General features: G+C 47.4%; 1 protein-coding gene across 2 annotated transcripts in view; it reads left to right on the forward strand.

Moving 5' to 3' along the window:
• Positions 1-27,246, forward strand: part of TGM3 (transglutaminase 3) — an 82,932-nt gene extending 55,686 nt beyond the window's left edge. For both annotated transcript variants that reach the window (XM_055372421.2, XM_031004907.3), the window contains exons 6-13: positions 3,304-3,481; positions 3,586-3,721; positions 12,052-12,155; positions 14,327-14,572; positions 18,200-18,508; positions 21,320-21,477; positions 26,025-26,158; positions 26,601-27,246. In XM_055372421.2, coding sequence (XP_055228396.2) covers positions 3,304-3,481; positions 3,586-3,721; positions 12,052-12,155; positions 14,327-14,572; positions 18,200-18,508; positions 21,320-21,477; positions 26,025-26,158; positions 26,601-26,748 — 1,413 coding nt within the window. In that variant the 3' untranslated portion in view covers positions 26,749-27,246. The remainder of the gene's footprint in view (positions 1-3,303; positions 3,482-3,585; positions 3,722-12,051; positions 12,156-14,326; positions 14,573-18,199; positions 18,509-21,319; positions 21,478-26,024; positions 26,159-26,600) is intronic.
• The last annotated feature ends 336 nt before the right edge of the window (positions 27,247-27,582 follow it).

Below are 27,582 nucleotides of genomic sequence, written 5' to 3' on the forward strand. Positions count from 1 at the left end.
GTGGTGGCTCACACCTCTCATCCCAGTGCTTTGGGAGATGGAGGTGGGAAGATGGCTTGAGCCCAGGAGTTTGCCACCAGCCTGGGTAACGTAGTGAGACCTCGTCTCTACAGAAATTTAAAAAAAAAAACTAGCCAGGCATAGGCAGACACGGTGGCTCACACCTGTAATCCCAGCACTTTCTGGGTAGATGACTTGAGCCCAGGAGTTCAAGACTAGCCTGGACAACATGGCAAAACCCTGTCTCTACAACAACAAAAAAAAAATTAGCAGGGCATGGTAGCATGTGACTGTAGTCCCAGCTACTTGGGAGACTGAGGTGGAAGGATCACTTGAGCCCAGGAGGTGGAGATTGTGGTGAGCCAAGATCATGCCACTGCGCTCCAGCCTGGGTGACAGAGTAAGACCCTATCTCAAACAAACAAACAAAAATTAGCCAAGCGTGGTGGTACATACCTGTATTCCCAGCTACTCAGGAGGCTGAGGCAGGGGGATTACTTGAACCCAGGAGCTTGAGGTTACAGTCGGCTATGATGGCACCACTGCACTCAGGCCTGGGTTATAGAGCAAGACCCTGTTTCCAAAAATATTCATCCAGAATATCTAAACCTAGATCAACCTGCTCAAAAAGTTGTAAGTTAAAATGCAAAAAGTCGTGATCAGGCACAGTGGTTCACACCTGTAATCCCAGGACTTTGGGAGGCTGAGGCAGAGAATCACTTGAGCCCAGGAGTTTGAGACCAGCCTGGACAACATAGTGAGACCTCATCTACACACACACACACACACACACACACACACACACACACACAGGAGCCAGGCATCGTGACACATGCCTGTAGTCCCAGCTACTTGGGAGGCTGAGCTGGGAGAATTGCATGAGTCCGTTAGTTGCAGGCTGCAGTGATCTGTGATTGCACCACTGCACTTCAGCCTGGGTGACACAGCAAGAGCCTGTCTCCAAAAAAAAAGGCGAAAAGTCAAAGTGAATTCCTTACTTTAACCCTCTTAAACTAAGTAATTACCCAGAAATCCTGTAACCTTTATTTATTTATTTCTATGGTTCATGGTTTAGGCATTTCTTGATCTCTTGACTTTTGAGTTGGATGTGTCCATGCTAATGAGCTAGTTACTTGGTTAAAAATGTGAACAACTTCTCAGCTGCATGATAAATATCCGGGGTGCATCTGAGAGGGCTTTTGGAAAGAGCTGAGTCTTAGACTGAGCCTGGCAGGAAAGGAGTAAGGTGGGCCCAGGGAACTTAGTAGCCGAGGGAGGGTATAGAGAGGAAGTGAGCCTGGAGCAGAATCTTGAAACCAGATGGCCTGGAAGAGGTGGGATTAAAGCCCTGGTGACTTAGAAAGCTGAGCCTCTTTGGCCTAGGAGACAGTGGGTGAGATCAGCGGCTCCTGCAGCTGCTGACTCACTCGCACCCCAGGGCCAAACCACTTTATCGTGGAGCCAATTTCCTCAGCTGCACCTCCCAGATGCTCCATTCAGACCTCCCAGCTGGGCTGGGCCGTGAACTAATTATGGCCTCTGCGGAGCTTTGAAGTGCTCAGCTTTCAGCCAGAGATGACCGTGCTGATAGCCACTTTGGAGGCTGGAGCACCAGTGACTCAGGAGATGGGGGAGGGCTGCGCAACCTTCCATCTCTAAGGAGGCCCTGTCTTGCCTGACTCTGCCATGACAGCCCAGGACCTCCTGGAAGGGGTGCAGAACTCACTACTGCACTGAGGGGCTGGCAAGGCTGGGCATGGCCTGTCCTGGGCAAGGATCCCTCTGTGTCCAGACTGTCCATTCTCATAGGCCTTGCCACTTACAGGCACTCCAAGGAGAAGGGGTAGGACACACAGGCTGGAGGAGCCCTCAGAGATCCTGGTCCAGCCTCTCATTGCACAGTTCAGATAAATGACAGCCAAAGTTTCATAAACCCTGACCCTTGACTACAAAAGACACCTCAGGGAGCCTTTGTCCTAACTTTCCCTTGAAAATTCCCTTCACTATTGGAAGGTGAAGAACTAAGGCCTAGAGAGGTGAACAGACCTTTGTGCAATCATCAAGTTGGCAAGTGGCAAGGTGGGGCTTGTAACCTCAGTGTCTCCTCCTGTCTTTTAACTTTTATTATGGAAAAGTTCAGACCTACATAAAAGTAGAGAGAAAAGCATAATGAACTCCTGTGTCTGCATCACAAGCTTCAGCAATTACCTCTTCAAGGCTGGTGCCATTTCATCTGCGACCCTCTCTTTCACAGATGATTTGACAAATCTTAGACATTACACATTTGTCATAATTTCACCTGTAAATATTTCCAAGTGTGTCCCTAAAAGACAATGGAACTCAGGTCTCGATTTCTAGTCCAGTGATCTTTCCAGGCTGCCTCTTGGTTGTGTCACTTAGATTAGAACCTCACCTTAAATTGAATAAATGAATGAGTAAACTAACAAATGAACAAATAGCTGAATGAATGAAAGAAAAGAAATACTCTATCTTTATTCTTTCCAAGAAGAAGTTAGTTGCTAAAGTTCTAAAGTGATCTTTTTGGCCGGGTGTGGTGGCTCACACCTGTAATCCCAGCGCTTTGGGAGCTGATGTGGGCAGATCACTTGAGGTCAGCCTAAGCAACATGGTGAAACCCCGTCTCTATTAAAAATACAAAAGCTAGCCGGGCATGGTGGCACACATAACACCAGTTACTCAGGAGGCTGAGCCAGGAGAATTGCTTGAATCCAGGAGGCGAAGCTTGCAGTGAGCCAAGATCACACCACTGCACTCTAGCCTGGGCGACAGAGAGAGACTCTGTATCAGAAAATAATAATAATAATAAATAAATAAAATAAAAATAAAAATAAATAAATAAAGTGATCTTTTTGTAAGACCATACACCAAAAAAGAGTTTCAAACCATGGACTCCCAGGCAGACTGTAACAGCAGTGATAGCCTGTGGATTCTTACCTGCCAGAAGTCCTCTGCAAGCTGGAGTTGTTCCCTGCCTTGCCACAGCACAAGCTGTGCTGTCTGTTTCCCATGTCAGGCTGCTGCACAGGAATGACGTATGGATCAAGGACAATCAAACATGGCCTGTTTGGGAAAGCACCTCTAAACTCGTAAACCACTCCATACCCCTAAGGGTTAAGTGTTACAATGATCATCCCCAAGTCACCTAGAAAGACAAAGAAAAGTTCAATCACGGCCTTTGGCTTCCTTCCTCATCTCCCCACTTTGTCCTCTGAATTCTGCACGTCAGTCTCCCTAGGAAAGGCATTAGTGCTGACTCATTTTGGGGGGGTGGTTTCTGCCCAGATCAATAGCAATGATGACAATGGTGTGCTTGCTGGGAATTGGAGCGGCACTTACACCGGTGGCCGGGACCCAAGGAACTGGAACGGCAGCGTGGAGATCCTCAAAAATTGGAAAAAATCTGGCTTCAGCCCAGTCCGATATGGCCAGTGCTGGGTCTTTGCTGGGACCCTCAACACAGGTACCTTGGGTGTGGTGTGTCTTGGCTGGGTCAGTGGGTGGCAGTGGGCTATGCCAAGGTACCATCTCCACCACCTGAGTCCTCACGCCCACCCTGACTTGCAGCGCTGCGGTCTTTGGGGATTCCTTCCCGGGTGATCACCAACTTCAACTCAGCTCATGACACAGACCGAAATCTCAGTGTGGATGTGTACTACGACCCCATGGGAAACCCCCTGGACAAGGGTAGTGATAGCGTATGGTAAGTATCGCACCTTTTCCCTGAACTTCGAGCACCACATTTGAGTGGCTTCTCGCTCTCACCATCCTTCTGGGACCCAGGTCCAAACAGGAGTTGCAAGGCAAGTAACATGTCATCACAGGGTGTAGAATGGAACTGCTGGCAATGCTGATTACACACCTAGCAGCACCCAAGACACCTCTTCTCGGTGCTCTGCGGTCTGCTAGTCTGGTCTATCTTGCTGCCGTCAGACGAAGGATCTGATCCCAGTGAAAGACAGGGCTCCTAAATTCACTCTGAATTTATGGGATCCATTGGACCGTATACTACTATAGAATATACAAGTTGAAACTATGACTTTTCCAGCAAGAAATATACATTTGTTTCATTTCGGGTAATCCATATGACTTACAAACTTTCTTAAAGAGAATAAGAAAAGCAACACACCTTCTCTTAGCATATATATATATATCATATATATATATACACCTATTGTATACCTTGGTTGACATCAAAAGTTCAGAGTTTATTCTGGATTCTGGATGAAAACAATTATTTTTTTTGAGATGGAGTTTCATTCTTGTTGCCCAGGCTGGAGTGCAATGGCACAATCTTGGCTCACTGCAACCTCAGGCTCCCAGGTTCAAGTGATTCTCCTGCCTCAGCCTCCCAAGTAGCTGAGATTACAGGCATGCACCACCATGCCCGGCTAATTTTTGTATTTTAGTAGAGACGGGCTTTCACCCTGTTGGTCAGGCTGGTCTTGAACTCCTGACCTCAGGCCATCCACCTGCCTCAGCTTCCCAAAGTGCTGGGATTACAGGCGTAAGCCACTGCACCCGGCCAAAATGTTTTATATATATTTGGGCATTTATATTCTTAACCATAAGTATGCCATGTGCACACTATCAATACACACACACACGTAATTTAATGATAGATGCCACTGGAAGTAGGAAATGTGTAGACATATATCTGTAACTGCATAGAGCACTAGATAGATAGATATTATATAGATAAAAATAGACATTGTTACAACTGTTTAAGGTTATATCATATACCAAGTTATTACCGGATGGCAATTGGCAATGATGTCTATAACTGTAGATACACAGAGATATATATGTATCTATATAAAGTACCCATCTATCTATTGTTTTAATCCATTTCAAAGGCTACACACACACATAATTGCTCACATGCATGTATATGGCTAGATAATCGTATGACAGATGTAATCTTATTTTCAGATGTTCAATTTTGAGATAGTATACATAAAATGTTTGTATTACTTATCATTCCCAGAATAAGTATATCTAACTTATCTGAAATGTGCTTAATGTAACTAAGGGTATAAAATGAAACGAAAATAGATAATAATGGAAAACACTGTTAAAACAAATAAATAACAACTCCATGCCAGCAACCAAATTGAGTAATAAAAGCATCCCTTCCCTTCTGAAGGAGAGTGAGGTTTATGTAACTCACCCCAGAGTCAATGGATTCTGGGGTCTTACTAGGGGAGAGAGAAAGCTTATTTAAGGAGTTTCTTTCTTGATCTGCACATACACAACTTTCTCTCTAATGATATTGCTTACTTGTGGCCAGACTTTGTTTTCCAACTTCTCATGAATGAGTGTCTTCTTTTCCCTGGGCTTTTCTTTGTTCTTGTGTCCAAAATCCCATCGCAACCAGCTCTGATCACTGGGGCTATGCCACTCCTAACTTTAGTTTCTTCTACAAAAGGAGATGGTTGGTGAGACAAGTTGGGGGTCCCCTCGGCATACCCTTTCTGTGATTATCCTGTACATTAGGAACTGCAGGGACATGGAAAGCTTAAGTCTCAGTTCCTCCACTGAAAGCATTTTTATGGTGCTGTTAGGAGACACGGGATGGGGAAGCCACTAGTAGAGGCTAATTAGCAACATGGCATGGTGTGTGATGCCCAGGCAAGTGATTGAGACAGGGACACTGGGAACTTGGAGGAAATCCTCAAGGAAGGCGTCCTGGAAACAGGAAAGTGAGACTTTTAAGCTAAATTTAGAATTAGAACCCAGGTCTCCTGGTTAGTGATTCACACTGCCCCCCACATCAGCTTAACATCACCTTTGGGACAAATACGAGCTGATGGAGACATTCCAGGGTGGCTCCGTGGTCATTTCTGTGGCCTCACGGGAGGGGGCCAGGCACAGAAGCTCTGACTGTTCCTGAGGATCTTGTCACCTCTCCCTTCCTCTCCCCTTTTCTGAACCTTCTCAGAAAGCCAAGGGAGCTGATAGTTACTCCCTACACCATTCCCTACAGCTGATGGTTGGGGGAGCCAGCCCTGGAGGGCATGAGGACAGGGAGTCCCAAGCACTAGCTCCAGCCCTACTACCAAATTGCTGTGAGGCTTGCGCAAGGCAATTTATCCTCCTGGTCCCAAGTTTCTTCCTATGTGAAATATAAGGGTTGGCCTAGGACTAGATGATTTCTTAAGTCCTTTGCCAGCTTAAATGTTTAAATTCTCGGGAGCTTCAGCCCACTCCACTTTCTATAAGGGAGCTAGCCCTCCCAAGGGAGCCCTGCTGTTCCTTCCTCCTTGAATCCCATGCAGGGGAGAGCTAAGCCAAGAGCCAGTTTCTGCCTGGCGTGAAATTCTTATAAGGGCAACCGGAGTTTGGACAGAAAACCTCTGATATGAATCTTTGTATGTTACCAAAAAGTGTTGAAAGCTTTAGAACCGTGCCCAGATTTGCCTAAAGTAATAGAATGTGAGAATCAAGGGAGATTAAGCATTAGAAGTGCTTAGTAATAGTAACAGCAGCAACTAATAATTTGTTGAGCAATTGTTGTGTGCCAGGTACTGTTATAAGTGCTTACATTTCATCTTCACAAATGACGTAGGCATTGTTATTTTCATCCCCAATTTATTTTTCATGGATGAGAAAACAAAGGCCCCGAGAGAAGTAACTTGTCTAAGGGTAAACACTGGGAGACATGTAGACATTCTAAGCGCATAACATTATGTAAGTTCCTTGCCTTTGCTACACCTCAATTTCCCACTTGTAAAACAAAGGGCCAGATCAGGGGACCTCAGTGACATTTTCTAGGCCTTTCTTTTAATCAGATTCACAGCAGCCAGTGGGGTAAATTTTTTTCTAAGCCACTCTGCTCATGCCAATGCTTTGGCTTAAGAGGCACGCAGTTCCGGAGTATTCACTCTCTTCAGAGTGAGGACACTTTTCGGGGGAGCTTAGTTTGGGATGCTTCTTTGAGATGTCCTCCTTCGGGGCCACTGCAAAGGAAGTCTCTGGAGCCTATTCAGCCACCGAGCAGCAGCCGAATGATTTGGAACAGTTTAGCCAAAGTTATCTTGACTTTTCTGGCTTGTTTTCTTCATTCATTTGGCTTGATCCCCCAATTTCTAGAGTCATAGATCTGACTCTACCTGTAGACTTTGCAGAACTCTGAGGTAGAAGGTGCCTAGAGACTGCCCAGCCCTGCCAGGGAGGTGAAGTCAGGCAGTGCCTCCAGCTGTCAGCACCCACACCTCAGCCAAGCCCCTGGCTCCTCATGCAATCTCTCCACGGCCTCTGCCTCTGAATACCTGCTTCCACTAATCCTGAACTGGCTCCTAGGCCCTTAGTGAGGAAGTGACAGAGAGTGCTTTCAGCCCAGAAACAACTCAATTCAGCAAACATGATTCCATGCACATCTGCACTGGACTCCGGGCACCAAGAGGAACAAGATGCAGGAACTGTGCTGGAGGAGGGTTTTTGTTTGTTTGTTTTGTTTTATAACTAGGCCTTAGAGACTGAATAGAGGAGTTTACAGCCACATTAAAAGCTTGGCAACGATGGAGTAGCAATGAAATCAATGAATTATTTGCAAGATTCAGAGACAGCACAGAGGTATTGTTGGCACTCTCTTGGCGTGTCAGGAAAGGCTTTTTTGGCAGAGGTAGTATCTGAACAAACTTTGGGAGGACAAATGGGAGTTTACCTACAGAAGGGCGGGGTTTGGGGCCACTTTCTAGGCAAGGTCTCCTAACTCTGTGAATTCAAAGGTAAGCATAGCTCAGTTGGTGTCTGTAGAGCAGTGTTTTATAAACGTCAAAGACTGCATGAGAATTAATTTGTGTGGGGAAAGATGAGAGCAGCGGAAATCTGCACTTTTCAATAAATGCCTTGGATAGTTCTGATGCCTGCAGCCTGTCCTCTCCTGAGCTCATGCTCCTGAAACCCTCAGGAAAGGAGTGGAGCCCGAGGTTGGGGGGTGGGAGACAGTGTGGCACACAACCAGAAACCCACACCGGAATTTCCACATGGCGCCACTGGGCAATGGAAAGATGCACATCCCAAATATTTCTGTGTAACTGAAGTGGCTGGCTTTTGCATGAGGGAGGAACCAGGACGTAGTTGTTATCTGCTCTGCCTTAAATTCCTGCCTTGCAAGCAAGTATTAAAATACAGCTACTTATCAATTTTTTTTTTTTAACCAGCCTGCCCTTCCCCTTGGGTGCTCTGCCAGTAGCAAATTGAATGTGAAACTTGGTGTTCTTATTCACTTTCTCATCCCTCCCTTTCCCCTTTCACCCACCTAGGACCATCTTCCCACACTCCTTCCCTTGCCTTCTCCTTGGTGAGTTCTAACCGATCATGAAGGCCTGTTCAAAAAGACTCCCTGGATCCTGGAGATCATTTTTATGATGCCCTTTTAAAAATAATTATTAAAAAATTCAAAATACATAAAGAAATAAAAATCATTTCTGATCTTATTCACATACCTTCAACACTTGGTAGTTTTCCATTCATCTTTTCTCTATAAGTTATTGTTATTTACAGAATTGGGATGATACATTTTACAAGGCATGAGTAGAAGACAGAGCATATAATAGATACATCCCACTTTTTCCCACACCTCGAAACCAATCACTTCACCATTAGTTTTAGTCATGTGTTTCTTACTAAACATTGTATCATGAGCATTCTCCCTATGTCATTAAAAAATCTTCAAAAATAAGATCATTTCAAATACATCATAAGTGCATCATATTCTGTTATATGGAATGGAACCTATGTAAAATCAGGTTACATAAAATGGAATCTACTGTTAACCTGTTTCCCTTTTTTAACCCCAGCTGCCTGGATTCAAATCCCACTCTGCTTAATTACTCACTGTAAGACCTTCTCAAGTCACTTAACTTCCCTGAACCTCAGTTTCCAGAGTTGTTGAATGGGGAATAATAATTATTTCTGTCTTTTAGGGTGTTGTAAGGATTAAATAAGTTAATATATGCAATAACACAGGACTCAACTTTCTGTATTAACACTGTGTTAGCTATGATCATCCAACTTACATATATTTTCTAATTATAGAAGTAATGAGTAATTCACATGATAGAAAATAAAAACATTATAGAAATAAGTAACATAAAACTTAGTTTGTATGCACTATATATATAACACACACACCGAACTGTTAATGGTGGATATCTAAGAAAATAGAATTATTGTAGACGTTCTCCAATGTTTTATGTATAATTTTTTAATGAACGGCTTTATCATGCATCTACATATATACACATGGGTTTTTTTTCTTTTTCCTTTTTTATTTCCATAGGTTTTTGGGGAACAGGTGGTATTCGGTTACATAAGTTCTTTAGTGGCAATTTGTGAGATTTTGTTGCACCCATCTCCTGAGCAGTATACCCTGAACCCAATTTGTAGTCTTTTATCCCTCACCCCCTTCCCACCTTTTCTCTCTGAGTCCCCAAAGTCCATTGCGTCATTCTTATGCCTTTGCATTCTCATAGCTTAGCCTTGACTTATGAGTGTGAACACACGATGTTTGGTCATACTGGTTTTCTTATTTCATGATATCTCTTAGACGTCTCTCCATGTAAGTACTAGATTGATTTTGCTTGTCCTTTTTGACAGCTGTTTGATATCCCGTTCCATGGCTCTGCCACCATTTATCTGCCAATTCCCTTGTTGATGAACTTTTGCTCCAACATTTTTGCTATTACAAACAATGCCTCGGTGGACACCTTTAGATATACATCTATGTGCACTTACGTGAGTTTTTCCATGGGAGAAATTCCCTGATGTGGACTTACAGGCTCAGTGAGTATGTAGATTTTTACAAGTTTTTATATTCATTGCCAAATTGCTTTCCACAAGGTCATAGCAATTTAAGCTCCCACCAGTGGGGTATGACAGTGCTTGTTTTCCCACCTGGAAATGAGCACCACAACGAGTATCACCCTATGCTTTAATCTCTGTCAGTCTAATAGGTGTCATCTATGTATCTCTGTCATGTTATCTCTTTGTCATTTTAATTTTCTTTTAATAGTACTGAGGTTAAAACTATTTTCGTATGTTTGGTGGTTATTTGTATTTCTTCTAAAAATTGCCTGCTCATTGCTATTTATGGGCATGTTTTTCTTTCTCTATTTCTTGTTTTTTCATCACTTAGTTCAAGGAAAGTATGCTTTCTCTTATCAATTTGTAAGTACATTACAATATTGATACAGTAAATCTCTATCTAGCATGTATGTTGGATATATTTTCTCTGCTTTACTGATTTTTTTCAATCATTTGTCTCACTTTGCCTTCAAATTGGATAATTTCTAGTCATCTATCTTCAAATTTATTGACTCTTTCCTCTGTCATCTCTATCCTGCTATTAAGTTTATTTATCATTTAATTTCAGATATTTGTCCTTTTTCCAGTTAAAATTTTTCCATTTGGTTCTTTTTTTCATATTTTCTATTTCTCTGCCCAAAGTTTATCTCTTTTCATTAGTTATGAGCATATTTTCCTTTATTTCATTGAGCCTCGCTCTAGTAGCTGCTTTAGTCTTTGTCTGACAATTCCAACATCTGGATTATTTTATGGTGGGTTTCTGTGGATTATCTTTTCCCTTGAGGATAAACCACATTTTCCTGGTTCTTTGTTGAGTAATTTTGGCTCATACCCCAGATGTTGGATGTGTCTGAATTCTGTTATCTTGGGTCACTCAACATGCAAACTGTCTCCCTTGCGGTAGGCAGTGGCTCTGCTCTCAGTTCAGGGCTTTTACCTCCAGCTGAACGGCTCATGGTCTGCCTCATCCATGCATGATTGAGGGTCACCTAGAGGTTTGGGCAGCTTCCTTGATTCTTTTCAGAATTCCCCCCTCACTCTCCAGCAACCCAGGTTGGTTCAGGCCCTGTTCCTGGTTCCTCAGATCAGAAAGCTGTGGGCTGCCTGTTGAGTTCTTGCTCCATGTACTTTACCCCAACAGTGGCCTTTCCTTAGAGCAAACTCATAAAAAGTGCAGCTTCCTCTACATTCTGATTCCTCTCTAAAATCATAGTGCTTTGATCATGCTCAGGTGTCTTTTCTAGTTTTTCATTTTTTCCCCACAGTTTATCATTATATGCAAAAGGATTCATCTGTTTTGAGCTTATCCTCCATACTAGAAACAGAACTACAGGTTTTTTGTTTGTTTGTTTACATGTAACTTCAATATTTTTACATACTCAAATATATGAGTCTCTTCCTTTATGCTTTCTGAAATGGGTGGTCTGCTTAGAACTATCTTTTCCACCTCATGAGTATAGAAATATTTTTTTCCACGTTGACTAGAACTTGGATTTATGTTGAACTTATATTTTCTTCATGTTGAACTGAAAAGTGCCAAGACCAGTGTGACTGTAGTTTCCATGGGAGTGGAGAGGAGAGAAGAGGGCAGAATTGGGGGACAGAATGAGTAAGACCTTGGCTACCTGGCTGTGCCTGGTGAGGGGTGAGTGGTGACTGAGGCTTACAAATTGAGACACAAGACAAAGAACGTTTGAGGACTGGCAGGTGTCATTCTTCAGTTCAGATCCCAGCCAAGAGACGGTGTGGCTCTTAGGTAAGTCAGCCACTCCCGCAGCAACCCCATTCATTTTCGGCCAACACCAAGCACAGAAGCATACCCCACCAGGCAGAGGGAGGAAGCTGTGTGGGTTTGCCCCTGGGTGGCTGGCTCCAATCTGGATTCGTTCTGCTCCTTAGAAAGGTGCATGCTGGTCAAGGCTTTGACTTTTGAGTTAGGCATACATGGGTCCACATTTTGACCCTGCCATTGTTAGATGCTTAACTTCTCTGAGCCCAAGTTTCCCTTTTTATAAAACAGGCATAAAAATAGTACCTATTTCACAGTGCTGTGAGGATTTCCACGAGACGATGCTCACCAGGGCTTAGCATAACCGCTGTCACAGGGCAAACTCACTCGATGCATGTTGTCATGCTGCACTGTTGGGGCAAAGATGTGCTGTCTTGCCACTCATCTGCTGTGTGGTCTTGGGCAAGCGCTGCAGTCTCTGGTTCTATCTGCAGGAATTTCCATGTCTGGAATGAAGGCTGGTTTGTGAGGTCTGACCTGGGCCCCTCGTACGGTGGATGGCAGGTGTTGGATGCTACCCCGCAGGAAAGGAGCCAAGGTAACTTCTCTGGGTGTGGTTCTAAGTCGTGAGCCTCACAGTTATTTACAGCCATGGACAGCAGCATAGGGAAGTAACTCCAAAGCCCTCTCCCTCTGGAATGCATGATGGGATTAAAACAAAAATAGTTTAAAAATAGATCTCCCCTGCTAATTTTGCTTGGCTCGGGCTGCTGTTTAAATGAGTGCCTGCCCTGCACCCACAATGGCCACTGTTGCTGCACAGAGCCTTGGCACAGGCCAGGTGGGCAGAGAGAGCAGCCTTCCTCTGCCAGTAATGATTTTCCTTCACCAACTGCAGCAGCCTCTCCTTCCCAGCACAGAAAATTTGTGGTTACCTGTTGCCCTTGGGGTTTGGTCCACATTCTCCACTGGTCACCACCCACAGCAGCTCTCTCTGCCACACCAAGCTCCCCCTTAGGCAGGCTGCCTCTGCCATCCGTATCCCGGGCCTCTGCTTCCTCCTCTGGCCTCCCTCTGTCTCCTGCCCCATCAGGGGTTCGGTCCCAGGCTCTCCTGGAGCCTTTCCTCTTCCCTTCTCTGACCTCTAGAGCAAGTCTTGTCTGTTACCCTCATTTTCAGTTGTTCTTTGAAACATTAAAAAGTGATTTATGGGGCTGGGCATGGTGGCTCACACCTGTAATCTCAGCACTTTGGGAGGCCAAGGAGGGTGGATCACTTGAGATCAGGAGTTCAAGACCAGCCTGACCAACATGGTGAAACCCTGTCTCTACTAAAAATACAAAATTAGTCGGGCATGATAGTACATGCCTTAATCCCAGCTACTTGGGAGGCTGAGGTGGGAGAATCGCTGGAACTCAGGAAATGGAGGTAAAGCCATGAGCCGAGATCATGTCGTGGCACTCCGGCCTGGGAGACAGAGCAAGACTCCGTCTAAAATATATATATATATATATGATATATGAAGTAATATGTGCATGTAGTTGAAAAAAATTCAAACTATTCTAAAAGGACTAACAATAAAAATTAAGTCTTCCCGCACCCCCAACCCCTAGCTCCTCTACCAGAATCAGTGCACGTTACTAGATTTGGGGGCTTGGAGGTAACTGAGACATTTGCTAGGCCACAATTTTCCAAAAGTTTCATTGCAACCCATTAGTGGTTATAAAATCTAGTTAGTGGGCTGTGTCCATCATCTTAGGAAAAGAAAATGAAATGGAATGGAACGGAAAGCAGGGAAAAGAACATAAATTATCAAGGCTCATTAGATACAGTTAGACTAGGCTGGGCGCAGTGGCTCACGCCTGTAATCCCAGCACTTTGGGAGGCCGAGGTGGGTGGATCACGAGGTCAGGAGATCGAGACCATCCTGGCTAACATGGTGAAACCCCATCTCTACTAAAATTACAAAAAAAAAATTAGCCGGGCGTGGTGGCGGGCGCCTGTAGTCCCAGCTACTGAGAGAGGCTGAGGCAGGAGAATGGCGTGAACCCGGGAGGCGGAGCTTGCAATGAGTCGAGATTGCACCACTGCACTCCAGACTGGGCGACAGAGCGCGACTGCATCTCAAAAAAAAAAAAAAAAAAAAAAAAAAGACATAGTTAGACTAAAGACCATTGTCCTGTGAAACTTTTGTTTCTGTATCATATGTGTGCCAAGATGTCAAATGTATTTCTTTCTAGGGGTTGTGGTGAAAAAAGTTGAAAGTCACTGACATCTATCTATCTATCTATCTAAGCTTCCTATGCTGAGTGCTAAGAAGAGGGAAGACATGGTCAGGCTTGGGAGCTCAGAGGAACAAGAGGTCCCTGCAGGCTGCCTGTTCAGGGAAGTCTTCCTGGAATAGGAAGGTGATGAGCTTCTAGGCCAGAATGATTTGCAGAGGTAGAAAAGAGGCAGCCACCCTGAGCACGAGAAAGCAAGACTTTCCTCCTTAGGAAACAGACCAAGGACAGTGGGTCAGCATGGATTAGGCACCCGGAATGCGGAATTGTGTAGTCTTATGTAGAGGCTGAGTTCGACCAGCAAGAGAATCATAGCCCAGGAGGGTCTCTGCAGAATGCCAAATGAGTGGGACACACAGTCAGGGGTGAAGGAATTTGGGCGGGGCAGAGGCAGGGGTTTGCAGTGGTCCTGGAAGGCCCTGGGGAATCGGGCACTGGGCAGGCTGCGGCCTTGGCATATATCCAGCCTCTGCATCTTGGCCTCCAGGGGTGTTCCAGTGCGGCCCCGCTTCGGTCATTGGTGTTCGAGAAGGTGATGTACAGCTGAACTTCGACATGCCCTTTATCTTCGCGGAGGTTAATGCCGACCGCATCACCTGGCTGTACGACGACACCACTGGCAAACCGTGGAAGAATTCCGTGAACAGTCACACCATTGGCAGGTACATCAGCACCAAGGCGGTGGGCAGCAATGCTCGCATGGACGTCACGGACAAGTACAAGTACCCAGAAGGTAGGAGGGACGCTGGCGAGGCAGTGCCGCGAGAGGTTCTATTGTGGGAGGATGGCTCTGAGGCTGGAGAGGAGAAAAGTCCTCACCTCCCCCGCACTGGCAGCCAGTTCTGCCTGAATGATAGGATTGCTCCCTAGCACCTAACACCCACCTCCCAGGACTGTTTCTGGAGGGAACAAAACCATCATGGGCAGCCGTTGTGCCAGTGGAAGTTTGCTGCAGGGCACAGGTGGCTGTCAACCCAGCCCATCTCCAGCTGTGTTCCTGTCTCAACTACACAGCTAGGGTGACAGCACCGTGACTGAACATCACAGGGAGAGACATGGCCCCCATGAAAGGCCCCCAAGGGCTTTGGGAGAGATTTCTCCATCAGTCTGCTCCCTTAGCCTCCGAGAAACTCAGGGAGAAAACCATCTGAACAAAGAAAGGGACAAAGAAACCCAGAGACTTGAGCTTGCACTGTGCACATTTGGAGGTCTCCCAAGAAGCCAGATGAGGTGTGATTACATGGTATGAATGCCTGAGCTCCTGAAATCTCAGGCATGCTACACTGCTCATCCCCCTAAAGTCACCTTGGAAAGCCAGTTGCTGCGAGGCTGCCTCGACTTAATTACATTCACTGCCCAGCGTTTCTTTTGAAACCAGCAGCGCATCTCTTGGAGCATTCTCAATGATGATAAAAGTTCTGCGTTTGAAGACAAAGTTCATTTTTAGAAACAGCCAAAAGTAATTTAGTGCTTGCTCTTGCAGGCCACAGTCACTCCTAAATGGGGTCAACATTTCACACTTTCTAAAATGCTTTGAAATTGCTCATTCCATTGATCTTCACAGTTGGTTCTGAGGGGTCAAGAAAAGCATCCTCATAAAGGTGCACACAGTACCCACAAAGTAAGCCCTGAATCTCTAAGTGACGGTTGGCTATTGGTGTTGGCCGAGTTTACAAAAAAGGAAAGCTGAGCGCAGGTGATGGGGTCTGACTTCAAGTCCAAGTGGGTGCCCCCCCAGGTGCTGGTATTTGTGAACATTTGGAGGCACAATTTTAGGGTTATGAGATTGGTGGCCTCAACTTGGCCCCAGTCTTCCTCTGCAGGTCATTCCCAGGACTGAGCTCAGATAGACCTTTGCTCAGTCAATAAACATATTCTGAGCCCCATACTGAGTGCCTGCTTCATGCTGGGCCTTGGGGATGCAACAGAGGACACTGTAGATGGGCTGGAGGTGTGGGGATGTAGGACAAGTATTTTCAACAATGTTATGACGTAGAAACAAGCATAGGGGGCCAGGGAGCAAAAACTCGGGGGCGGAAGGTGAACTCTAGCCCTACCAGCCATAATTGTGTGACCTCGAGCAAGTTTCCTCTGATCTCTGAGCCCTCGCTTCCTCACCCGAAGAATGAGAAGAGCAATGCCTGTCTTCAGCGGGATTTAAATGAGCTAAGGTATACAAAGTGCCAAGTGCAATGCCTGGCATATAGTCAAGACTTGATAAATAGTGGTGATCTTTATCAATTTGAACCTCTATAGCCTCACTGGAACAACGACTTCCCAAGGTGACTATTTTGCAGGCGCTGCTTACATGACTGTACGATCCTGTGGGGTTCCTTACCTTACCCCACACCTTGATCTCTGGCTGTCTCAGCCAAACCTCCTAAACAATGGAGAATGGGCAGGTCCATTGTGGGGGTGGGGGAGGGGGTCCCCGAAGGACTCCTAGCAATGCCCCAGCCCTTACGCGACAGGACAGATCACCCTGCCTGATGTTGCCCAGATCTTCTTACCTAATGACTCTAGCTTCTCTCTGAGGGCCCCAGGGAGGAAAAGCTCATAAAATAGGTTGCTAAGTATTGATGCAATAGCAACAGCAAAGGGAGAAAACAGCAGGAGGAAGCTTAGTCTTGAGTAAACCCAGCAGGTGACCTATATAGGCATCAAGGCTCCGAGCCTCATTGTGCAAACACACCTGCTTCAAGGTCCCAGGCACAGAAGGCTCAGATCCGTGCACTGCCTTCAGCTCTGGGTTGAACTTACAGCTGGACTAGAGGATGGGAAGGCATCAAAAGGAACCCAGCCCACCAGGAACTACCAGCTTAGGTAATCTGGCTGCCTGCCTTCTTTTTAGCAGGGTGTGTGGGAGGAAACTTAGACCAGGGGTCCAGACACCAGGGAACTGGCCCCCTCTCTGCCTCTGCAGATGACTGGCCCAGTCCATCTCAGAGTGGTCTGGACAAGTTGTGTCTCTTCTTAGGGCCTTAACTTGATAGGCAAGGACGAGTTGGCCTCTGAAGTCTCTGCAAATCACATGTAATTTATGGGAAGGGGCTTGCTGTATCGTAAAATGCTTACAATAAGTCATCTGGGCCAGGTGCAGTGGTTCATGCCTGTAATCCCAGCACTTTGAGAGGCCAAGGTGAGCGGATCACCTGAGGTCAGGAGTTTGAGACCAGCCTGGCCAACATGGTGAAACCCTGTCTCTACCAAAAAGGCAAAAATTAGCTGGGCTTGGTGGCGGGCGCCTGTAATCCCAGCTACTCGGGAGGCTGAAGCAGGAGAACCTCTTGAACCCAGGAGGTGGATGTTGCAGTGAGTTGAGATCATGCCACTGCACTCCAGCTTGGGTGACAGAGTGAGACCCTGCCACAAAAAAAAAAAAAAAAAGAGAGAGAGAAAAAGAAAAAAGAAAAGAAAGTCATCCAGTGCCTTAAGCATTTCACAGGTTGTTGGGGAAGGTGGGAGAATGTAAGTGTGGTCTGCAGACGTCAACATGGTCACTCTTCCTTGTGTACCTGTGTTCCTGGAAGGTCAACACCTTCTCCTAGATCTATCTTCAGGTCAAGCCTTTTGTGAACGGCTCAGTCAGCCCTGGCTCAGAGGCTTGCAGTCGGTTACTCAGCTCTGTGTGCCCTGAGAGCCATTTTCAGGTACATCCCTGTCATTCTCTGTGGGCTACTTATGCCATCACACTCAGCAGCGCCCATAGCCTGAGTCAGAGTCAAAAACCCCATCTTTTTATCCAGCCTTTGCAGTTTTGAAAACTGAAATCTCTGGACAATTTCAACTAGTCATAACTTGGAACCACACCGACCATGGGAAGTCCTTGTCAACCGGCACGGATCAAAATGTCACTCCTTGACTCTCAAAGCACCTTTAGAAACAAGGCAGAAGAACATGGTTTACCAAAAAAATTTTTTTAATTAAGTCAGTTCTAAATCATCACCTTGTTTTTTGGCTTATGAATGTATTCTAATCTTTTTCAGCTCAGTTCTTATGATTTATTTTGAAATTATCTGTTTTTTAAGTCTCACAAAAGACATTTTATCAGAAAAAAATGGAATCTAACCTAATTAATGCAAGCAAATGATCAAGCCACATAGTAATTGTGTGCAGGTGCTGATAAAGCTTTTCTACAGATTTTGGGAAATTTAGAGCTGATTAGAAAAGCGCCAGAGACCAACTGGTCTGTGAGTCTCCGGTTAAGACAGGCGAGCTGGAGACCTGCGAAAGTCGAATGCCTGCTAGGGCAGCAATGGAGCCAGCACCAGTCCTAGGCCACCTGTCCAGGCAGGGTACTGTCCTTTGCCCAGCTTGCCATCACATCCCTGGCATGTTTCTGTCTTTTCCCACCACACAGGCTCTGACCAGGAAAGACAAGTGTTCCAAAAGGCTTTGGGGAAACTTAAACCCAATGCGTCATTTGGTGCAACGTCTTCAATGGGTTTGGAAACAGAGGAACAGGAGCCCAGCATCGTCGGGAAGTTGAAGGTCGCTGGCATGCTGGCAGTAGGCAAAGAAGTCAACCTGGTCCTACTGCTCAAAAACCTGAGCAGGGATACGAAGACAGCGACAGTGAACATGACAGCCTGGACCATCATCTACAACGGCACGCTTGTACATGAAGTGTGGAAGGACTCTGCCACAATGTCCCTGGACCCTGAGGAAGGTAACGCATCCCACAGTTGGAGGAGATCCATGAATCCGAGGTAGCCAATGGCCTTCTGGGGCTGCAGGGTATCTGCTGGGCTCCAGGTTAGTCAGCTAAGAATGGAGCAGCCAGCGGCCCCTGTGGTTAAGCCATGTATTAATGCTTTGGAAGTTGCTGTCTCTATGAACAGAGTGATGCCAACCAAATGTCAGGGTGGTGCCAACCAAAATCCTTTTACACCCCAAGGGAGGAAGGAGGGAGGCTTTGGCAGTTCATAGCTATGGCACAATATCCCTTACAAGTATATACCACCTCACACAGTTTGACCGTCTAAAAAAAGGCAGATTTTCAGTATCCATCTTATAGAAGCAGAAAGTGAGGCTGGGAGAGATTTGTGACTTGCTTCAGAGATAAAGTATCATAGATAGTAGTGGCAGTGCTGAGTCTTGGTCCTAGGTTTCCTGATACTGAGTCCAGAGCCACCCCCTGTTTTCTATGTTGTATTGTTCTTACCCACCTCACCCCCACTCCCACAACAAATTGCTTTTCAAATTTGACCTCAGGAGGGTGGCAATGACCACGGGACCCTAAACCTTGGCCCACAGCTCTCCCACAGCTGCCACGGGGTGGGTGGACCTTCTGGAATCCTGACAACAGTGACAGGTTTTCTTAGAAGTCTGAGCATTTGGGAGGAACAGCGACTCCTTGCCCTTGGGTAGCAGGGATGGGAAGGGAACAAGGTGGAGCAGATAAAGGTTGTGCTGTGGAAGGATTAGAATGCAGGTGTGCCCACATTGGTAAAATCCTTCAAGCTGTTATGAAAAGTTTGGACTTACAAGCCGGATTAACAGGGCAGGGTGGTTATTTGCTTCACATAAGGAACTAATAGAAACTGATTAATTATACTGCCCATCTTGAAAGAATTCTGTCTCCAGAGAAACTGAGAGGTGTCACACCTGTCAGAAAGCAGCATCCCCTAGCAATCTGTCTTCTGGCAGAATTTTAGCAGAAATCTTTTCAATATCAGAAGCAACTGCCTGGCTGTTATTGACCTTAGAAACTCAAAGAAAGGCTTTTTTTGTTTGTTCGTTTGTTTGTTTTTGTTTATTTGTTTTGTTTTTAGACAGGATCTTGCTCTGTCTGCCAGGCTGAAGTGGTCATAGCTCACTGCAGCCTCAAACTCTGGGCTCAAGCAATCCTCCTGCCTCAGCCTCCCAAGTAGCTGTAGTCCCAAGTAACTAGGACTACAGGCATGCCATTATGCCCAGCTAACTTTTAAAGTTTTTTGTAGAGATAGGGTCTCACTATGTTGCCCAGGCTAGTCTCAAACTCCTGGCCTCAAGCAATTTTCCTGCCTTGGCTTCCCAAAGTGCTGGGATTACAGGCATAAGCCACCATGGCTGGACAAAAGAGCTAATTTTGGAAATCAAAAAAAATTCACAGGATGGAAATAGTTAGAAAAAAAAAACCGTTTTGCAGAATGGAATGGAAAAGAGAGAGAAGGCAGGTGTAGTGGTCTTAGAGTCTGGTCGTCTGCCAAGTAGTTGCTAGATGACCCTGGTTAAGTCTCCCTCCCTTTCTGAACCTCGGAGGTCACTGACGGTGAGGGTTGGACCAGCTGATGCAAGGGCCTGTCCTCTCTACATTTGGGGCAGGGATGGCAAATTCCTTCAGTGCTAAAAGCAGAGGCAGCTTCCTCCTCACAGTCTTACCTACAAGAGTATGTAATACTGTGGGTGCTGGGGCACCCCCAGGCCACCCAGCATGACAGCCTGAGGGAAGGGAGCACCTAAGCCCATCAGGGTAGGGAAAGGGCCCCGCGGCTCACAGGGTCAGAAGAGAGCACTTAAAGCATGGGGGAAGGAGCCGGATGCATGGAGAGAAGCCAGGGGAGGCATTTGCATCTGGGGGAACCATGTGAGTCAAAATATGGGGGCGAAAAGGTGCCTGTTTTGTCTGCAGAACAAGAAGTGTGGAAGGTTCTTTTAAGGGACAGGTGATGCAGGGCCAGGTTGAGGGGTCTGAACTTTATCTAAGGCAATGAGGAGCCACAGAAGATTTTTGAAGTGGCATGTGACACAGAAGAAGAGTGATTTAGAAAACCAAACAGAACAAAACAAAAAACAGCTTTCCAAAGCTTTGTCTGGCTGGCGTGTGGATGATTTAGAAGAACTAGAGACCAGACCAGAGGAATGAAGGGGATGCTGTGGCGGTAGAACCCCAGGCTATTAGGTGACGGGGAGGATCCTAAGCGTTTGTTTAGCCAATACCCTGGCTTCCCTTCCTACCTATTATTGTGTTACTGTCATGATTGCTACTGTTGTTGGCAATCAGGTGGCATTTGTATTCTTCCACTGCCCCTCAGAAGGACACTTGTGGCTGGGAGCAGTGCTCACGCCTGTAATCCCAACACTTTGGGAGGCCAAGGCGGGAGGATCACTTGAGTCCAGGAGTTTGAGACCAGCCCGGACAACATAGAGAGACCCCATCTCTACAAATAATTTAAAAAATAAAAAAAAAAAGGACACTTGCCCTCCAACATTTTTCGGAGTGGGGAGGAAGCAGCGGTATCTTTAGCCCCTGTGAGCCCATCCTCCTGGGAATCTGCCCAGCCAGAGAGAGTCCTGGGGCCTCCTTGCCCCCTGCTCTGGAGCCCACCCTGACCAGGGGACGCTTCCCACAGGACCTGGCCCAAGGAGGGCTCAGTCAAGCCTGGGGCTGCAGATCCTCCCACCAGCTCACCCTGCCTTGGCTTGGCATCTGTTCTGAGGAAGGTTCAGAAGCCATCCCCACTCCCCCTCACTCGGATTCCCTGGCTTCTCCTTCCAGAGGCAGAGCATCCCATAAAGATCTCGTACGCTCAGTATGAGAAGTACCTGAAGTCAGACAACATGATCCGGATCACAGCGGTGTGCAAGGTCCCAGATGAGTCTGAGGTGGTGGTGGAGCGGGACGTCATCCTGGACAACCCCACCTTGACCCTGGAGGTAATGGGGTTCCCCATCCTGTGGGAGGGGGTTCTGCCCCCAGCCAGCCCAGCTCCCAGGAGCCCCACTGTCCCTGTGAGCCACAGCTCTCCCAGACGGCAAAGGAGAGTTTTTTCTTGCTGGGAGGGGCAGAGAACTGGGCCCAGCTTCGGTCCAGCCTCTGCCAAATAGCCAAGAGCTCCCACTCAGGCCCGTGTTCCTGCTCCCTGTCTGGTGAGATAAACGCGTGCATTTGCCTGGCTGCTTCTCAGATTCTAGTTCAGAACCACTGGGGGCATCAGCTGAGGAGGGGCCTGGACGGACTCTTTTCAGCTCATTCCCTTCTCACTCAGCTACTGAGCATCTGCTGTGTTCTGGGCCATGCCAGGCTTGAGAATCACAGACAGGCACAGGTGTGGGTCTCACACACAGCCAGCTGATGTGTCAGGGCCACAGCCCAGCCCTCTGTCATGGACAGATCCGAAACAGGCCTGACCCACAGCATCTCTCCCCTGTCTAGACCCTGGAGTTACAGAATCGTGGACTCTTAGGAGCCTAGTCACGTGCTCCTATACTCTCATTTCACACAAGTAAACCAAGGCCCAGAGAGAAGGGAACAGCTGGCCACCGCCAGAGTCAAGGCTAGGCCTCAGAACCTGGGACTCCCAGCCCATGCCCCTCCAAGGCGTCCTGGTACATCACCAGCCAGCAACAGCATCTTCAAAGTGGCTGAGAACAAAGACCCCTCTTTCTCTGCTCATAGGGCTTCCTTTACTTTGCAGCATTCACCCCCAGGCTCCTTCTCAGGAGCCCAGGAAGGTGGGGCTTGCAGGTCTGTGGGAGGCCCCTCGTGCCACTCTGTGTCTTCCTCAGCACTGGTAGGAGCACCTGTGCGGACTCCAAGCCTGTCCCTCACCCTGTAGCCCCTGTGCCTGATCCCCACAGCCCAGGGTGAAGGGTGCTGGAACCAGGGAGTATAGGTCTGAAGGGTAAAAGGCTGGACAAGGACAGGCAGACAAACGGACAGAGAACATGAGGTTTTCCCTTGGGGCCCAATCAAGAGCCTCATGGGCCAGGCCCTGCCCTCTCTCATCTGCTGTACCCACCGTCTGCCCCAGTTGTCTAGATAGAAATTGCCTTTCCCTGTACAATCACAATGCCACAGGTTTCCCAAGCCCCAGAAACCAGGAAGAGCCAGATAATCACGGCTGCCCTGGCCCGCCCCTCCTTAAGCTGTAAGCTGGCTGCAGGCGTTCCTGACCTCAGAAAGGGCAGGGGGATCTAGGATGCTGGCTCTGATGTGGGGCCCGGTTCTCCCACACAGCTGGCCTGCAATTGCACCCTTTTACTGTCCTGGTTAGTTTGGACTGTGCTTCAGGATGGGGGAGTTGGTCCCCTACCTTAGGGGCTAGAGAGTCAGTGACTGGGCAGCCAGTCTGGGGGCTGAGACGGGCAGTCATTCAGGCCTTGGGCCATGTAACCAAATGGATCTGGCATTGTATCTAAACCCCTCCATTGATCAGTGGTGACACTGAGCAGGTCCCTTAATCTGAGTCTCAGTTGCTCCAACTCTGTCACTGGGACAATAAATTACTTCCCTTGCAGAGTGTCATTTCCTCAGGGAAGCCTTTCCTGAGCTCCCAAATTAGGCTCCCAAATTCATCTCAATTATACACCCTCAGAACATTCTGTCCTTTTCCTTCAAGGCATTTGTCCCAGCTGGAATATTATCTTTCTTTGTGCAATTATTTGGTTGTGAATCCCTACCCAACCGTAAACTCCATGAGGGCAGGCATTACCTCTGTTCTGAGTTCATCACTGTCTCCCTTAGCACAATGTCTTAGTGGATAGCCACTATTTGTAAAAGAGAAATAGCCCCTTCCTCGGGGCAGGACTGGAACAGATCCCCTTGGCTCTGGACTTGCATTCTTCCCTGCACAGGAAAGTCAGTCCAGGCTTGTGCCCTGCGTGCGACAGCCTCTCCTGCTTCACAAGACATTTCTGAGAAACACTCCCCATCTCTCTAGACATGGTGGACAGCAGAGTGCCCATTCCAACTCCTGAGGCTAGAAAATGATACTGGGTGGCTGCCAGTTCAGTTATGAGAACATTCTTTACTAAAGTGATCAGTGTTTAAAAGAAGTTAGTTTTTGGCCAGGCGCGGTGGCTCACTCTTGCAATCCCAGCACTTTGGGAAGCCGAGGCGGGTGGAGCACCTGAGGTCAGGAGTTCGAGACCAGCCTGGCCAACATGGGGAAACCCCGTCTCTACTAAAAATATAAAAAATTAGCCAGGCATGGTGGCAGGCACCTATAATCCCAGCTACTTGGGAGGCTGAGGCAGGAGAATTGCTTGAACCCGAGAGGCAGCGGTTGCAGTGAGCCGAGACTGCACTCCAGCCTGGCTGACAGAGTGAGACTCTGTCAAAAAAAAAAAAAAAAATTAGTGTTTTTCCCCAGTGTATTCCCCATTATATTCCCTTATCCAGTATCCTCAAACCTTCTTCCAGCATTATCTTTTATTCAACACTTTTGCTATACATCTTCCAGATTTCCAGGGCAAGTCTACTTATCTTTAAGATACTACAATATCTTTAGAAAGGAAATCAGAATATATAAGGCTAGAAATGTGCCATCACTGACTCTTTTTAAAAATTTAATCTTTTTAAATGACTCCTGATCTTCCTTCTTCGAGGCCACGTTCTTTCCTCCACCTAAGCCTTCACCTAATCGAGACATTCTTGTCTCTATTGAACGGATCAATGCCTAGCTCACTCAGAGCAGAGCACGGATTTTTAAACTGGAGAAGGTGATCTCTGTGAAAAGATAATAATTTGGGTAAAACCCCATTATCTAACCTGGTACTGACTGGCAATTAGCACTGAGGACCTTAGACCACAAAACCAGGCCAAAAACAATCTGAACATTGTTTCCAAAGGGTGATGCCCTCCCAATTGATCCATCATCTGTGACAAGCAAACTCAGGTTTTTAGTGGCTTTTATCCTTTCCTCTGGGCACATTTACAGAGTTGGGTCAATAGGAGAGAGTGGCAAGCGGCATTAAAAAAAGAAAAAAAAGCATGGAAATCTCAAATTAAATATCACCATGAAAAATGTGGCAACATCTGTATAGCTTTGTTATAACCCAATAGCATAAAATTATGCTGCACTCTTCAAATTATGTCATACACTTAAATGAGTTTCATGGAAGAAATGAAAATATAGACCATGATGTCTAAAATGCTTCAATTATTCACAAATTACTGGGAGGTATTGCAGACCTATCAGAAACAGCAGAGGCTTTAGATCCAGCTGGGCTCTGCTGTTTCCTTGTGTGTGAATGTTCCAGGTTATTGAATCAGCCTGAACCTCAGCTCTGTCACTGTAAAATGGTTGCTCTGAGGATTAGTGACAAGAAAAACAAAACACAACAACAACAACAAAACCCAGCAACCTCCAGTCATCCTCAAAAGAAGAAGAAATCCAATAGCCATAAAATGTCCATTTCTATGTCCAAAATGCTTTCTTCCCCATCCTTGATCTCATTTGACCCCTTCTGGGAGGGAAGAGATGATTGTCCTTCTTTATCAGATGAGGAAGTTGAGGCGCAAAGAGATGACTTGTCTGCCCAGAATGAATTACGGCTGTTTCTTGGCAGAAACACAACAGCTTTCATCTTTTGGTCTGAATAAATAGTCCAAATTGCTTTTCTGACCCCAAACCCAGCCTTCACCTGTTCTGATCCCTGAGCAAGGACCGTGTGGTATTAGAGCTCCGCTCAGACTATAAATGGTGCACAGGGAACCTCTGGGCTCTAGAAGTTTAGAAGGACATTGGTAGACTGGGGTGCCAGCAGAGGAGAGTAGCCTGGGTTGAGCTGGGGGGACCCAACTCCTGGAAAAAGAGTTAAAGGAGCTACAGTGTGAGCCAGGGTGTGAGCAGCTGTAGGGCCTGGGGCTGCCCTTTTCAACACCTGTGGGGCCTCCCAGAGACGGAGGTTCAAACTTTAAGGGAAGAAACAGGACCCATAAGCAGGAAAGCCAAGGAAAGTAATATTAAATCCAGCAAGTGGCTGGGCACAGTGACTCACATCTGTAATCCCAGTGCTTTGGGAGGCCAAGGCAGGAAGATCACTTGAGGCCAGGAGTTCGAAGCCAGCCTGGGCAACACAGCAAGACCCTGTCCTTGCAAAAAATAAATTCAGCATGAAAAATGTCCTGACCCTCACAGAGCCCACAGTGAGGTTGGGCTGTCCTGGGAAGCAGGGTCTGAACTGGAGTCGGGGCAGGGAAGTAACAGTGTTGTTGGCTGCTGCAGGGGGCCCCTTCCCCCTCAAAGCTGAGGTTCTCATCCACAGCACAGGATAATGTCCTGGGACCATCCTGTGTATTGGGGGGCAGGGGGCGTCAGACACAATGTGCCTGGCACCTAGGAGGGCTAAATGGTCTCCCCTTCTTCATCCTCAGTGACATCACCCCCCTCACTCAGTCACCCTGCCCAGCCCTCACCAAGGTGCAGGCAGGGGCTGAGCAGCTGGAGTCCTGACTCTGCAGCCCCTCTCCCCCGTAGGTACTGAACGAGGCTCGTGTGCGGAAGCCTGTGAACGTGCAGATGCTCTTCTCCAATCCACTGGATGAGCCGGTGAGGGACTGCGTGCTGATGGTGGAGGGAAGCGGCCTGCTGTTGGGTAACCTGAAGATCGAGTGAGTCCTGGGCCTAAGTGGCCGGTGCGGGAGGGCGGGAGGGGGCGGGGGGCCCTCCAGATCCCCTGGGTGGGACAGACAGTGCTCCCTCTGACCTTGGGTTCTTTACTCTTTTGGGGGTCTTGGAACTCTAGAATCTGCTTTTGCATTTGGTTTGGGGGTTCACCAAACTTGAACTCCTGAGAAGTCCAGGTCACCAGAGCTAAGAGCTGGCCTTCAGGGCTTAGAATATTTGGGAGATCATGGGATCCCCTCCCGCTTCCCCTGCTGAAGTGTTCCAGGGCTGGAGGGGCCCCGTAACCCAGAGAGACAGCTAGAGGTAGCTAAAGAAGCAGTGGCCTTGCCCAGCCTCCATCAGAACAGGACAGGAGGTCACAGGAGGCCCGTCTAGCCCAAGGTCCGTGTGTCTCATATCAACACTGATCTGTGCCCTCCCCATCAGCGTGCCAACCCTACAGCCCAAGGAGCGGTCCCGGGTCCGTTTTGAGATCCTGCCCACCCGGAGTGGCACCAAGCAACTGCTCGCCGACTTCTCCTGCAACAAGTTCCCTGCAATCAAGGCCATGTTGTCCATCGATGTAGCCGAATGAAGGGCCCTGGTGGCCTCCCGTACAAACTTGGATGACACGGAGCAGGGAGAGCTCACCATGGAATGAACCCCCCGCCCATGCTGTCCAGCCTGGGAAACCCTATCCATCTCCCAAGGCTGCCAGACATGGACCTCCAGGCTCCAGCACATCCCCCTCTCCTCTCCCCCAGGTTGGGGCTGGGTCCACCCTGTCCTATGACTTGATCACTTTTGCACATTCCCTGGCCGCTTCTCCCCAGGGCTGCCTGCTCTGTGAGCCCCACAGCCCTGCTCATTCCTCACGCCCTTCAATGCTGCAGGATGGACTGGCCCCTGACCCAGGGACTCTCCAAACGGGATACAAGAGAGAAGATGGTCTAGACTGTTTGCTGATCCCCAACCTGCACGGGGCATTCCTGCTTCTCTCTCACGCCACCACAGAAGACAGGGGATGGTTAGCCACCTGCCCCAGCACTCACACCCTAACTCAAAATAAATGTTAAATAAGTGCGATCACACAGCACCGACTCTACCTGACTGCTGTTGCACCTAAGGTGGTGAAGGAGAGAGGAGGCTGTGGCCGTGACCTTCTGGAGCAGAGAATAAATTTGAGGAGGCCATGTTCTCTGTGTTTCAATGTCCAAAGGGAGTGGACTTGATCTGCAAGGCTGTAGGTGCAAAAATAGGGAAACATTTCAAGCCAGTTTAGGAAAACTTTCTAATATGATGTCCAAAAATAGATGAGGCTGCCTTGGGAGGTAGCTCCTGGTCACAGAAGGCTTCAAACATTCTCTGTGTGGTTGGGCAAACTTTCCAGGCCTCTCTACATGCATCAGAGTGAGAGGGGACTTCACAG

The sequence above is a fragment of the Gorilla gorilla genome, chromosome 21 (assembly GCF_029281585.2).
Source record: "Gorilla gorilla gorilla isolate KB3781 chromosome 21, NHGRI_mGorGor1-v2.1_pri, whole genome shotgun sequence".
NCBI lineage: Eukaryota > Metazoa > Chordata > Mammalia > Primates > Hominidae > Gorilla > Gorilla gorilla.